The sequence below is a fragment of the Emydura macquarii genome, unplaced genomic scaffold, assembly GCF_026122565.2.
Source record: "Emydura macquarii macquarii isolate MOO-44397 ecotype Brisbane River unplaced genomic scaffold, CSIRO-AGI_Emac_v2 contig_968, whole genome shotgun sequence".
In the NCBI taxonomy this organism is placed as follows: Eukaryota; Metazoa; Chordata; order Testudines; family Chelidae; genus Emydura; species Emydura macquarii.
The window spans coordinates 7587528-7603098 of NW_027131105.1; the positions used below are offsets into that span (position 1 = coordinate 7587528).

The 15571-nt window shown below is 51.2% G+C and overlaps 1 protein-coding gene across 2 annotated transcripts in view; it reads left to right on the top strand.

Moving 5' to 3' along the window:
• Positions 1–15571, top strand: part of PC (pyruvate carboxylase) — a 217575-nt gene that overhangs the window by 164159 nt on the left and 37845 nt on the right. For both annotated transcript variants that reach the window (XM_067544070.1, XM_067544071.1), the window contains one exon: positions 10422–10604. In XM_067544070.1, the coding sequence (XP_067400171.1) occupies positions 10422–10604 (183 nt within the window). The remainder of the gene's footprint in view (positions 1–10421; positions 10605–15571) is intronic.

A 15571-nucleotide genomic window follows, 5' to 3' on the forward strand; every position in this document is an offset into this window, starting at 1 on the left:
GCCCAGCCCCACATACTGTTCTCCTAAGCTCCTGGCAATAGAAAAAATTGGTGCTTTGCAAAATGTCGGCTCTGTATCTGCTGCAGTGGGATTTTACGGAGCCCAGGATTGCTGGATCCCAGTCACTTGCTTACTTCAGCCACTAGCCCCTGCTTCCTCTCCAGAGCTGAGACTAGAACTAGGAGCCCTGACTCCCAGCCACCCTGCTCTAACACTAGATAGAGTTGGAAATAGACTCCAGGAGTCCTGACTTCCAGGCACTCAGGCTATAATCACTGGACCATACGCTCTTCCCACAGCCTAGAATAGAGGCCAGGAGTCCTGACTCCCGGCCCCTCCTCCTGCTTAAACCACAAGATATCACTGCCTCCCAGAGCTGGGGCTAGAACCCAGGAGTCCTGGCTCTCAGCCCTGCACCTGCTCTGACCACTAGACAGCACTCCTCTCCCAGGAGTCCCACATATGAACCCTCCTCGTTTTTTTTAAAAAGCTATGCCCTCTCCATTCCCCTGTCCTGCCCCCCACCCAAGTTTGCAAGGCCCTGCATCATTCCATGCATGTTTTGTCCAGGGCAGCATTCCAGTTATATTGGCTGGAGCAGTTATGAAATCCCCTCATTATGAGACTCATCTGTCTTTAATTAATTCTGGGCTCAGTGATCTGTTCACAAGCTCCTGGGGGAGAACTTTAATTGTAAATTGAATGAAAAGCTTGATCTTATTTAGATTTCTGCTATATGGCCAGTATAGCCCAGTGTCTATCCAAACAGACCCTCTTCCAAGGGATTATTCAGAAATCCATCGATTTCAAGGCCAGAAGAGCTAGAGAAAGCTAGAGCTTTCAGAGAAACATTTGCTCTTGATTTAAAGACTCCAGCCTGACTGTGCATCGGTTGTTCCAATGGTTGATCCCCCTAGCTGTTGAAAATTTGCGACGTATTTCTAGCCTGAATTTATCTTAAGTGGGAACTCTAGGAGCTACCATAATAAGAATAATTAGATGTGTTATGGTTCAACTGAGATTGGATGCTCCTATTTGCCAGCACTGCACAGACCTCAACCGGAATCAGGGCCCTTTTGTGCCAGGCGCTGCATGGACCCGTGCTGTGCTAGAATCGGAGCCCCTGTTGTGCTAGATGCTGGTCAGGAACTTTGTTACAAAACATTTTTATCAGAACATACCCATTTATCAAAACTGAAACTTTTCATGATAAAGGGTCACTTTCAAGCAAAATTGCTTCTGGCTGGTGTCTTAGATTCAGGTTGGGCTGTCTGCTCTAAACCAGAGAGTACCCCACCCCAGTGGTGAGGGCACTCACCTGAGATGCAGGAGATCCAGGTTCAGAGGCCCAGCTCTGCCTGATCCAGAGCCAGAACTTAAACCTGGGTCTCTCAGAACCTAGGCAAGTGCCCTGATTACTGGGCTGTTGGCTGTGGTGGACTCATATTTGCTTGCTCTCTCTCCTTTTTCCATGAACGTTTCAGCAGGTTTTGCTTTCGTTCCACATTGGAATGGAAACAGACATTGAAACCTCAACATTTTTTGCCAAATGGTGCTAGTCAGGACACCTGGGGTCAGTTCACAGCTCTGGGAAGGAAGTGGGGGCTAATGGTTAGAACAGACTCCTGGGTTCTACGTCTGGCTCTGATCTGCCATGTGATCTTGGGCAAGTTCCTTCCCCCCTCTGTGCCTCAGTTTCCCCATCTGTAAAATGTGGATAATGATACCAACCTTCTTGGTAGAGTGCTTTGAGATCTACCAATGAAAAGTGCTATAAATGAAGTAGGTATTATTATTATTGATTATTACAACACATTCCCTTCAATTTGCATGTATGTTATCCCAGTACATAAATCCTGTTCCTATATCCAAGCAAACACGTCTTCTTTTCCATCTGGGGTATAAAGAGCCAAAACATCTCAGCTCTTTCATTATCCAGCAGGCTAAGGGAGCTGAGTCTCTTGCTGATGAGTCCTTCCGCCCGTCTCACTTAATTAGCTGCCTCCCATCTTCCCTCGTCAGTCTCATAAATAATATCCCTTTGTCAACTTCCTTTACATCACTGAGACTTTTGGAGACAGCCAAGGAAAAAATAGTTGCTTTGTAAGCATTTGAGACCGCACCACAGGAGCAAGACAACTTTGTCTTCAGCTCGGAGAAGGATCTGCACAGTATTTTCATAGAATTTAAGGCCAGAAAGGACCATTAAGATCATCCAGTCTGACCTTCTGTACAACACAGGCCGGAGAATGTCATCTAGTTCCCCCAGTGTTGAGCCCAGTCACTTGTGTTTGAATAAAGTGTCTTGACGGAAAGGCAGCCAGGCTGGATTTGGAGACGCCAAGAGATGGAGAATCCACCACTTCCCTTGGGAGTTTGTTCCAATAATCACTATCCTTGTGAAAGCTTGATGCCCTTTTTCTCAGTGGAATCAGCCATTGATTCTTGTTCCGCCTCTGTCCGCTAGATTAAAGAGCTCTTTAGTATCTGGTGTTTTCTACACGACAGTCCTTGTACATTGTAACCAAGTCACCTTTTGATCTTCTTTTTGAGAAGCTAAACAGATTGAGCTCCGTAAGTCTCTGACTGTAAGACACGTTTTCCAGCCCTCAAATCATTTCAGTGGCTCTTCTCTGCATTCTGCATAGATTCATAGATTTCAAGGCCAGAAGGGACCATTGTCATCCAATCTGATGTCTTGTATAACACAGGCCTGAGAATTTTCCCCAGCCATTTCTGCCTCCAGCCCAGATCTGGTGGCTGGGCTAAACTCTATCTTATAGAGAGAAGTCGAGTCTTGATTTAAAGACTCCAAGTGATAGCGAATCCACCCAGTCCCTGGGTCAGCTGATCCAATGATTAATTCCCCTCTCTGTTAAAAATGTGCAACTTATTTCTGCTCTGAATTTGTCCAGCTTCAGCTCCCAGCCGTTGGGCCTCATTCTGCCTTTGTCTGCTGGATTGCAGGGCACTCTGCTTTTCCAGATCTTCCTGTGGGGGTGCTTGCAGGCTGAGGTCAAGTCTCCTCAATAACTGAACAGGTCGAGCTCCCCAAACCTCAGATTTTTGTAGGTTCTCAGGCCAGAAGGGCCCACTGTGATCATTTTGTCTGACCTCCTGTACAACACAGGCCATAGGCCAGCCCTGAATTAATTCCTGGTTGAACAGAGCAGAGCTTTTAGAAAAAATCCAACCTTGATTTAAAAATTGCCAGTGATGGAGAATCCTCGGCAGCCTGTGTGAAGTTATTCCAGTGGTTAATGACCCCCACTGACAAAAAATTGTACCTTATTTCCAGTCTGAATTTGTTCAGCTTCAACTTCCAGCCATTAGATTTGGTTAGACCTTGCTCTGTCAGACTGAAGAGCCCTCTCTGATCACATTTCTGTTCCCCTGGTATGTTCTTATAGACTGGGATGAAGTCACTCTCAACCTTAAGTAGATAGATCTCCTGGAGTCTCTCACTGTAAGGCATGCATTCTGATCCTGAAATCATTCTCATGGCTCTTCTTGGACCCCCTCCAATGTATCAACATCCTTCTTGAACTGGGGACACCAGAACTGGTGACACAGGACTCCAGTAGCAGTCGCACCAGACTTTTTTTAGACCTCAATTCATTCTAGTGGCTCTTTGTCAGACCCCCTTTGCAATGTGTTGACACCAGAATGGGATGCATGGCCTCCCATATGACATACACAGGGGTGAAATCACTTCTTGTGATTGGGAAAGCAGCTGCCAGAGGGAAATCCCAGAAAATTCCTTTAGAGGGAAAAGCAGATGTGTTTCATGGTGACTCTGCTTCTGGAGTGTGTGTTTCATGTGGGGTATTATGACAAGTGGATTCTCCATCACTTGGAATTTCTAAAGCAGGACCGGACATCTGTCTGAAAGCTGCACTCTAGCTCGAGCGCCAGAGCCGGGCTGGAGGAAGGAATGACTAGGGGATCGTTCTCAGACCTATATTATGCAGAAGGGCAGACTGCATATCAGGAAGATTGGGATCTTCTCCTGGAGTTACTTTGAAGTGAACTTTCATCCACAGATGGTGGAGCGAAGGGATAAAATTGAGTCAGGGGAGGCATTAGGCTGGAAAACCTTCCTCTCGGTCAGGGTCTGTGATGCGCCTGGCACAAATGTGGGCCCCGATCTCTGTTGGGGTCTATGCAGCACCCAGCACAGTGGGTTCCTGATCTCGGTCGGGGCCTCTCAGCGCTGCTGTAATACATCTCATAGCAGCAGGGCACATTTTCCACATGGAGTCAGGGGTGTGACTTTTAATAGTAGCCATCATAAGCATCTAATTTTGATGAAAAAAACCAGGTTTATAAATAGACAAAGCGAAGCTCTGAGCTGAGGTTTCAGGTGACGGGTCCCAGGCTGGAGTGGCTATATTTATAGCCCAGTAACTAACTGATGCAAAGCAGGGTTCCTGGCCAGCTGACCATTAATCATTAAGGCACATTTCTAATTCACACACACAGCTAGGTTAAGGTAAGGAGGGGTGTTAATAAATATCCATTACTTGGAAACACTATCACTGGAGCACTGCAGGGCAGACAGTGTGTCCTAGTAGGCTGGGTACTGGGCAGGGGCCAGGACATCTGGGTTGTATTCCTGCTCTGCCACTGATTTATGGTGTTGGGGTGCAGGGTGCTTGGTCTATGTTCCTGGCTGTGCCACTGATCTATTGTATTGGGGCACAGGACTAGATTCCATTCCTGCCTGTCCCGCTGATCTAGTATGTTGGGGTGCAGGACGCCTGGGAGGACGACCTGCCAATACACTGGATAACAATAAACCAGATAGAAGCAAGGTGTCCTGCACACGCTGCAGTGCCCCCAGCCTCCCAGCAGGTTAAGTCAGAGCCGCTGTTTACACAAACACACTGTAACCTTTCACGCTCCCCAACAGCCGTGAATGCCATCGCCTTGCCCCCTCTGAACTGCAGGAGCGGGGCTGTCTCATTCCAGCCAGCCAGCCTTCCGTTCACACCCTGGGGTGCCCTCCCTGCCTTTTGCTTGCCCCAGCACACAGCTCTCCCAGCTCCTTTGGAGGGGTGTGAGCTAAGTGCCATCCTTGTGCATCTGTTTCCACCCCCCAGGATCAAGGGGCAGGATGATGCCAAGGGTGGGGGGGGCGGCTGATTCTCCAGCCCGGCTGCTCCTAAGCATTGGGGTGATACATCCCAGCCTTGGCATTCCCCAGCCTGTTAGCTGGAGAGCAAGGGACACTAGACCTGGCTGGTAGCTTTGATCAAGCCTCCCCTCCACCCCCCCATGCTGGGAGAGGGTGTAGCAAAGAGACATAGGGGACCTCCTGTAGCTATGCCCCACCCTTGCATGCCCCACACCTGGAAGGAAGAAGAGGTCTCATCTTTCCTTCCATTCCCCACAGCAACAGCGATCCCCTCTCCCCCCAAGAGTCATTCCAGGGCAAGTTCAAGCCAACCCAGGCACTGAGACACATGGATCCCCTGTGACTCCTACCCCCATGCCCCACTCCTGCAGGGGTCCCCTCACCCCACAGAGCTACAGCAATTCCTTCGTTTTGAGATTCACTTCCCCAGAAGCCGTATGTCTCTGTTTGGGTTGGGGAAAGCTGCCTCACACACAGAGCTGCCCTGCCTCACACACAGAGCTGCCCTGCCTCACAGGGCCCCCCCAGAGCAACAGGGCTGGGAGTTCACAGCCTATTGAGATAGCAGGGTAGCTCTCCCCTCTTGGAGCAATCTGCTCAGGCTCTCTGCAGACTCCGGCAGCATTACTGTGTCAGTTACAATCAGGGCAGCTCTCAGAGTGATCAGCTCAGGCAGGCATCACTGCATTGGATACAGTCAGGTCCCATTTTCCAGCTTTTCTCCCCAAACTGTAGAATAAAACATTGACTTTTTCAAATAGAAGCTGCAGTGCTGGAGAATAGGTTTCTGACCCTCTTCAATTTTAGCCCTGATCGTGCCTGTGCACCAGAGGGCAGAGCTGAGGTTATGCATGTCTTAAAAGGATATTACCAGGCCCTGGCCAAGATTAGGGTCCCCAGTGTGCTGAGCGCTGCACAGACATATAGTGAAAGGCAGGAGCTCATAGTGTGAATAGAGTGTGGGAGAGGAAACAGGCAGGAGAGGGAAAAGGACTTGCCCAAGGTGGAGCTGGGACAGGATCCTGTTTTCCTGAGTGCCCAGCCCTGTGGCTGGGAGGGGAGAGTAGGGTCTAGAAAGGGGAAGTGCAATATCGAAGGTCACACAGCTGGTCAGCAGCAGAGCTGGGAACAGAACACAGTTGTTTGTAGTCCCAGCCTGCCTGCTCTAACCACTACACACCACTCTCCTCCCAGACTGGGGCAGAACCCAGGTGTCCTGACTCCTAGGCCAGTGTCCTAACCTGGAGATCTCAGTCTCCCCTTTAACCTCCCACACCAGCTGCTCATCTCAACTGCACCAAAATAGCACAGAGAGAGGCTACCTCTCGGTTCTATATGTCCTGAGCCACGTGGGGGCATCCCAGCCCAGACCCTTCCTGAGGAGGACGTTGGAGAGAATGGCTCTGAGTCTCAGGTGCTCTCTGGAGCTGCAGAGAGCCCCGGGGCAGCTGTGTGGGGGCTGAGACAGCAGCTGGCCGCCCGGGAACATATGGCCCTGGAATTCCAATGGGTTGAATCCCTTCTGCTCACAAGGGATTAGCTAGCCCAAGGGCCAGGCCAGCTGGAGTGGGTGAGCACTCCTTACTATGCCCCACTCCTTGAACCACAACGCCCCCTACTGAGCCTCTCCCGGCTCCCAGCCGGCCTCGCAGGATGTGTTAGGATTGTGGCAAGCCTGTCGACTCAGAGACCATCAGGGAGTCACGAAAGAAAGTGAGCCAGGGTGGCTTGGCCTCAGGGCATGGCAGGGGGAGGAGGACAGAGTCCTCTTTTTGGCTCAACTCCCCCCCCCATGCACCCTTGTGCGTGTCAGTCAAAGGGCTGGTTCCCCCCAGGGAGCGGGTTTTAATAATGCATCGATGTTGTGAATGTCTCTGCACAGAGATGGTGCCATTGAGGGGAAAGGAATTGCTGACACGCAGGGAAGAGACAGCCTTTGTGCTCTAAATGACAGTCCCAGCTCCCTCCCAGAGCTGGGGGACAGAACCCAGGCGTCCTGGCTCCCAGTTCATCATCATCTGCCACAAGGCCATCCTACCTCTCACTGTTCAGCCCCACTGACACCTCTCACACAGCTGACTGGGGACCAGAGGACGATAATTAGCTTAACTGGCAGGGTGTTGGTGTGAGCCCTGGCAGAGTAAATCTACCTCCCTCCGCTCCACACCACCCCCGCCCTCGCCCCCATGTACAGGCTGGGTTGAAGAGACATCCAGGGGAATGTCAGCCCCTCTCCTTCACCCATGGCACAATGCACTGCATGCAGGAGAGCTCCCAATAACTCCCTTGCTTGCCCTGCATGGACCAGGAGACAGGCAAAGCCAGGCCAGGGGCTGCGCAGGGATTGCAAAGCCAGAGGTGCAGGGGTTTGTAGGTCGGTCTGAGTTCCCCTCCTGCTCAGATTGTCCCTGCCATCTCACAGTGGGTTGCCAAATCACCACACAGCCGGCAGGGGCTTGAACACCACAGAGGCTAGAACCATCAGTCCACACACAGAGAGAGCGGGGACTAGCCCCCTTGGCCTTTAGCTCCCCAGCCACTCGAGCCCGAAGCGAGCCTGTATCCAGTAACAGTAAAAGGCTCTTACTCCCTGTGTTAGAGCAGAGATGGGAGCCAGGACTCGGGTTCTGCCCCCAGCTCTGGCAGTGGTGTGGGTTCTAGTGGTTAGAGCAAATGGGGCTGTGTGTTGGGACTCCTGCATTCTGTTCCCAGGGCTGCTCCCCCCTCTGGGAGAGATCAGCTCAGGCTCTCTGCAGACTCAGGCAGGCGTCAGTCACGAGGTCCAGCTTTTGTGCCCCAACACAAGGGTTAGAAACTCACTTTATTTTTCAACGGAAGCTGTGATCCTGCCGCAGTTGCGTCACTCCAGGAGCTGGCACCTGGCACATGGGCCAGCCTCGCGCACAGCCCCAAGCTACAGCCCGCTGGGGAGACTTTGGAGGATCTCACACAAGCTGCTACCGTCAGAGCCAGAAATCCCCGGGAGCTAGATGTTTGCACTGCATCTGATTTGACTTTCACCCTCTGTCATCCCATGTCAGGTTGTTGTGATGGCAGCCTGACAGCCGTCAGTCACAGACAGGGAATGACAGGAGCCTCTCTGAGGTCTGGCTTGCACCTTAACTCCTTAGCTGCCGGCAGACTCTGCGTGCGTCTCACCTATTATGAGATACCTAGGGATATTTCCTCAGCTTTAGAACTGGGGGCGAGGGGAGAGGACTCCTGGGTTCTATCCTCATCTCTAAGATCTTATGGCAAGAGCAGGGGAGTTGGAGGTCCTGTTAATGGGGCTAAATTAGTACAATAGACCTGAGGTTGGACTGGATCCAGAGCCTTCCCCTGGATCCCTTTCTGCACGCCCCTGACCCAGCCAGTGTCCTCAAGTAACATATTGAGAGGCTTCTCCATTTTAGAAACAAGCAAACAGCTTTAATCGTAATCTGACAAGGAGCCCCATTAAGGAGCATTTGTAAGCAAACCCCCCAGCTTCGTTCTAGTTTATCGTTCTGATTTATTAGCTTCATTAGCAGCAAAAGGGAGAGGATGGAGGTTGCTGGGGCATGATTTATTCCAACTGCTAGACACAAGCTGCCCCGACTCCAAGGAGTTCCTATAAAAAATCCGTCCCTCGCTTTAAATAAGAGAAAATCCAGAGACCCAACAAGTCATCTCACATCACCACAACTCACCCTGCACAACAAGGGCCCTGAACTGGGTCAAGGTCTGGGCAGTGCGCAGCCCAATGGGGCCTTGATCTCGGTTGGGGTCTGGACAGCACTTGGCCCAGTGGGGCTCTGATTTTGGTCAGGGTCTGGACAGCACAGGGCATAACGGTAGCAGTGGGAAATGTTTTTCCTAAAAAACACCTAACCTTTTGCAATATTTCAGTAAGAAAAATTTGGATTGTCTGCAGGAATTTCGATATGAAAAATGCTAAGTTTTCCTTCCCCCTTCACAGTTTAAAAAAATCATTTTCCTTCTTTTTCTATTGAGGGACAAATTAAAAGGGGGAGAAAAATCCCTCAATGCTAAAAACCCCCGCGTTTTTCAGTTTCCAAAAAAGAAATGACATTGTTACTCTTTGTTCAGTGTTTGTACAGGGGCCCTGGTCTGTGGCTGGAGCCCGCAGGCACTACTGCAATACAAATGATAATATTAAGTCAAGGCAGTTGGAAAATGTTGTCCAAGTCCAAGCTTTCCTGCAGCACAATGTCTGTTTCAAACAAATCACATTTCCCAAGAAGAAAATTTCTCATGGGAATAATATCTGCAGCTTTAATAATGGTTCCTTCTGGCCTTAAAATCTCTCTTAAAATCACCACTAAAGAGAAAAGACCCTGTATCCCAATTCTCCACTTCCCTGAATCCCCCGTTCTGGGACCAGATTGGAGTCAGCACCCCATGGAGTGGAAAGGCCTATATCTTATTCCTCCTCCCCCACCCCTGTCTAATGCAGACCCCATTTAGTATCCCTGATCTCTTACCCATGAGCCAGCCAGTTCCCCCAATCTAGGTCACAAGACAGCAGTGACAAGCTGGGAGGGGTGCTTTCCTGTTCTCCAAAAGCCTTCATGAGCAGCTGTTTCTGAAGACTGGATTTGAAGGTCCAGTGATGTAATCTAGGCTGGCAAATGCTGTGGCTGTGCTGTGTGTGTCTAAAGGGGCACTGTCAGGTCAGCTTAGCCTCCCCCTGAACCTAAGCATGATTGAAACGTCACCATGCATATAGATCTGTATATTTCTTTCATCCTCCTGCTGTAAACAGCATTTTCTTTGGTGTCGCCCAGGGGAAATTTCAGACTGAAAGGCCCAGCCTCAGACCAGGGTTTCAGACTAACAAGTGAAACTGACTAGAAATACAAATTGAAACTGACCAGGCTGGTTGCCCTGTCCAAACTGAGCATCAAAAAAAGCAACAAGCAGAATTGGCAAGGGAAAGATCATTTGTTCTGATTGTTTATATTGCAGTAGTACCTGGAGGACCCAGCTGAGTGCTTGGTGCACTGGGGCCCTGATCTCATTTGGAGTCTGTGCAGCACCTGGCAAATTGGGAGCCCTGATCTCAGTCGGGGGGTTTGTGCAGCGCCCAGCCCAATGTGGGGTCCTAGTCTTGGCCAGGGTCTGTGCAGCACCTGGCACAATGGGGACACCAATTTCAATGGAGTCTGTTTTATCCCATCTCAACACTGCCCCATCTGGATTGCCGCTACCATAGCATATGTAATAAGGGAGCAGGATCAGAGCCATAGCCTCATGCTTCTTTTCTCCTGTAACCCACATGCAGGTTTTCCGAAGCGGTGAGGGCATGGGTATCCGTCTGGACAGTGCTTCCGCCTTCCAGGGGGCTGTCATCTCCCCTCACTATGATTCGCTGCTGGTCAAGGTGATCGCCCATGGGAAGGACCATCCCACGGCTGCCTCCAAGATGAGCCGAGCCCTGGCTGAGTTCCGCATCCGAGGCGTCAAGGTAGGAGAGGCCGAGTGGGTGTCGATGCATCCCTGATGCCTTTTGTAGGGGCCGCCGCTGGGGACAGCAGGCAATAGGGAGCCCCTGAATTCTGGTCTGGTGCCTGGGGGGGAAGAGAGGGAGGGTCTGCAGCCTGCAGTGTGGTCCGCATCCCCCGGTGGTAGCAGGAGGTACTACACCCTGTGGTGTACAATTAGGGCTTCTGGTTTTGGAATGTATTCATTTTATTTTCAGGCTTTATTTTTAACAATTTTTAAGTTTTATGTGGCTGTCCAAAATTTCTTTCAGGGCTTCCTCTTTGTACACACTGTGATGAGTAATGTATGTTGTATAAACTACTCATTACAGGAGAATATACAGTAATGGGTAATCGCTATGTAATATTCCCTAGTGTGCTTTAAGGTAGTCCTGCTTCAAACAGCCCTACTTTAAAGCACACTTGGGAACCTTTTGTGCGCACCAGCAGGGTCTACATGGACCAATTAATGCACAACACAATAGTTCTTTTTAGAAATTACCTCCCCATGGTCTCCATTACTGCCCCATGTAGACAAGCCCTTAGATACAAGTAACCACTTCTGGTGTTTTTCCAGTGTTTATTGGATAAACACTGATTTCTCTCGCTCCCTTTCTTTTTCCTTTTTGGAATGGGGCTGTTTTATTGATTTAAATCTAAAACATGAAGCCCTTATAGATAACTCATCCCCCAGTGGTGGCGTGTGGTACTACACCTAGCTGTGGTCAACGCAGCCCCCAGTGGTGGCAGGAGGTACTACACCTTGCAGTGGTCAATGCATCTCCCGTTGATAGCCAGAGGTACCACACCCTGCAGTGCAGTGGGGCAGAGCTGAATCAGCCCCATCCCCGCCTGTGCTCCCTGGCCTGCGCCTCTGTCTTCTGCTGCATGCAGACCATGTGCTCCAGAATCTCCCCTGGCAGCCGTTGAGTGTAATGCAGCCTCTGAGGGGGTCAAGGTGGACAAGTTCCCCCCAATGCTGGCGAGAGGTACTGCACCCTGCAGTCCAGCCAGACAGTGCAGCCCCGGTGACTGTGGGAGGCATTGCATTTTGCAGCTCCCTTTGGTCCCACCCCCCACACACACATCAGCTGTGATATTACTGGTGGGTCTGTCCGTCACATGATCTCTTCCCCAGGCTTGGTGTGGGCTAGTTCCAGCGCTGCTTGTTCTGGGGGGATAGCACCATGTGCTGCTGGCCATGGAGCAGCATTCAGGGGAGCATCTGGTGGCCTTACGTTCAGTGTGCAGAGGGACATTGCTCAGGTACCAGCTGGAGGGGCTGCCTGGAGGTTTGTCTGTGATTACAGTGCTGGGGTCTGTATGTGGCACGGGGCGGGGTGTACCTAGGGGGATGTCCTCATTAGCTTAGGCTGTCGGCAAGCTGGCATTACCTACAGAAAAACCAGCAGCCTTCACCCCGTCTCCATCAGCCCCAAGGAGAGGGGGCTGAATGAACTCTGACTTTTGGGCCTGTTCCTGGATTTGGATCCTGACCCCACCCTCTGGAGTGGGATTAGGACTCCAGAAAGGTGTGGAATCAGCCCTCTTTGAGTATGGTTTTAATCAGGTGTTGGTGAGGAGTTCTCTTCCTGTTTATGGGGCATCTAGAAGGAGGTGAATAAAGGTGCTTCCCCCTTGGTCAGTTATCCCATTGCCTTCTTCTGCCCCTTGTGGCTGGAGAGCGTTAGTTCTGCTATTTGGGGCATCAAATTCAGCCTTGTCCTTTCAATGGTTTTTGGAGCCAGATCCTGACTCCAAGACCTGGGAGGTTGGGGGAGGGGTGGAGAACTGATCAAACACAAGCCATTGCAATGGGCGTGTCCCGTGCTGATTGAACCCTTGCATTGCCCATTCCCCGGCAGACTCTCTGAATAACGCCTTTGCTCTTTGGGATTCCGGCTACATCAGAGCAGGGGTCTGGTGGGAGAGCCATCCACTCCGAGGGGGTATATGCACATCACCAGTTCAACATGAGCTCCCAGTACCACACAGAGGCTAAGAGAACTAATGGGATACTGGGGTGGGTCAACAGGGGGATACCAACTGGGGGGGAAGAACAACCTTTGGAGAGAGCAGAGTGGGTCACTCCAGGTTGGTGCTGGGATGAGAGCAGAATCCAACCCAACGTAGCAGAGACGCACAAAATAACCGTGTCAGTCTGAGTGAATGTAGCATGTTGTGGGGACTTACAAGACGGGGATTATATCTGCAGATGTATAAACAGGGGACTCTCGAGTAGGAGTAGGAAGGTTCTATTTAGCACTGTTGTGACCGCTGCTGGAATCCCGTTCGGGTGGCCCCAATTCAGCAAGGATGTTGAATTTAGAGAGGGGTCGTAGAAGAGCCATGAGAATGATTAAGGATTGGAAAATGTCCATTATAGTGGGAGACTCCCAGAGCTCAATCTGTTATCTTAACAAAGAGACAGTTAAGGGGTGACTTGATCCCAGTCTTTAAGTACCTGCAGGGGGAACAAATATTTGATAACGGGCTCTTCAGTCTAGCAGCCAAAGGTCGAACAAGATCCAGTGGCTGGAAGCTGAAGCTGGACAAATTCAGGCTGGAAATAAGGCTCACATTTCACCAGGGAGAGTAATTAGCCATGAGAGCAACTTCCCACGGACTGAGGAGGATTCTCCATCACTGGCAGTGTTTAAATCAAGATAGGATGTTTTTCAAAAAACTGTGCTCTAGTTCAGCCAGGAATTAGTTCAGCGCAGACGCGTGGCCTGTGTTACCCAGAAGATCAGACTAAATGATCACCGTGGTTCCTTCTGGCCTTACCGTCTATGAATCCTGGGAACAGGGGCTCAAGGAAGGATTCAGTGGAACCCAACTGACCGTAAGCTCCCAGTGTGATATGGCCCTGAGGTCTGACACAATCCAGGGGTGAATCGGCAGGGAGGTGGCAGCATTGGTGACTGGGACACTGCATCCAGCTCTGGGGTGTGCATTTCAAAACATGGCAAAGAAAAACCCACAAGAATAAGCTGAAGGTTGGAAAACCTTGAGATGTAGGGCAGGACTCCTGGTTCTATTCCCAGTTCTGCTACTGACTCAGGGTGTGACTCTGCACAGGTACCTTTGCTACCTTGTGCCTCAGTTTCCCCTCCCACACTTTTTCTGTTCCTCACAGAGAGGAGTGGAGTCTAAAGGATTAGAGCAGGGGGGACTGGGAGCTAGGACTCCTGGATTCTATTCCTAGTTTAGGGACCTAAACTAGTGGGGCCTAGATCGGGGCTCCCATTGCGTCGAGCGCTGCACAGACACATAGTGAGAGATAGTCCCTGCGCTGAAGAGCTCACACATCTGATTAGATAAAGAGTAGGTGGAGATACAGCTACGGAGCGGGGAAGGGACTTAGCCAAACAGCACGTCAGTGGCAGAGCCAGGAACAGAACCCAGGAGTCCTGACTCCCAGCTTGCCTCCCAGCTGTAACCAAATGGACCCCACTCCCCTCCCAGGGCCAGGAATAGAACCCAGGAGTCCTGGCTTCCAGCCATGCTGCCTCGCTTCTGCTAGCTCAGGCTCAGCCCTCTTCAATAGCCCACACAGTGTCCCTGAGACATCCCCTGTGGGAAGCTGGGGGGGGGAGTCACTGATCTCAAAGGGATGATACACATGTGCCCCATTGCCTGAGCAGAAAAGCATGAGTCAGGCAGGCATGTTTGGGGGTGGGTGGGAGAGGCATCCAGATTTTTGTACTGAAAGATCCCTCCAGGGCAGAGAAGCGTCGTCCCCTGTGCCAGCTCTGCTGGAGAGAGAAATCTGTGCCCGGCACCAGGAAACTTGTCAGATCAATGCTGGAAGGGGGCTAGATTGATGCCAGGCAGTGGTATGGGGGAGGGGGGGGAGGGAGATAGGCTGCACCTCTGGGTGGGCTTGATGTAACAATTGATTAACTCCCTGCCCCCCACGCACACACCCCCATCAGTTCCTCCAGGGAGCGGAGATTTTATTCCACTGAGCAGTGATGGGTTGATGTACAGGCCAGGCTTGGTGACCAGTGGTCCCTTCTGGCCTCAGTTTGGACTGAGCCTTGGAGAGGCAACAGGAGCAGCCACAACCCCCAGCCGCAGGGTCCCTGTGCCATAACTCCACCCGCAGCCCTGCCCTCCCATCCCTTTTGCCATGACTCGGTCCCTGTTCCAGGACTCCCTCCGCCCCACCCCGTGACAAAATCCCTCCCTCCGCCTCCTCCCCCTGCCAAGACCCCAGCCGCCTGGCACGGCTCCTCGATGGGAAGTGGGCTGCAGGAGAGGAGAGAAGAAATGTGTCTCCACCTGCTGTCATGATAAGAAAAGCATCCTTGCAGCTCTGTCGCCCAGCCCCCAGGTTCTGGCCGTGGCCTGCCCTCGAGCAAGTCCCTGCACCTCACTTTCCCCTCCCACCCATTGTCTCCTTGGCTTGTGAGCTTTCTGGGACAGGGACTGTCTCTCAGGCCTGTGTGTGTAGGACACGGGGGCCAGGGTGGGGGGGCTCCAGTCTGGGACCCTAGGCATTGCCCTAATAATGGAAGCCAGAGATCTGTGAGATCATCACTGGATCCAGGAAGGATCTTAATTAATGCATTGCTGGGCTGGCTTTTTGGTGGGTTTTATACGGTTGCCTATCACCCTAGTATCTGATCTAGCATTTGTAGCAGCATTTCAGGATTCGGGTAGGATTTACACCTCTGTTTTATTCCCGTTCATTTATTGTGCCGTGCAGCAGAGCCTTTAAATAAACAGCGCCTGGATAGTCCACTGCCATATCTCTCAATTTTGGGATTCAGTTTTTATAGGAGCTTGACTTAATAAGTCTCTTTGTCTGCATATGAGCTGAGAGTGTACTGCACCGCAGCCTGGCGCGATGGGGTCAGCTGATGGGGTCATAATGATATGCTCTTGATTTTGATGGGGGGAAAGAGATTCCAGGGGCCTGTAAGGGAAAATTGAGCAGGATTTT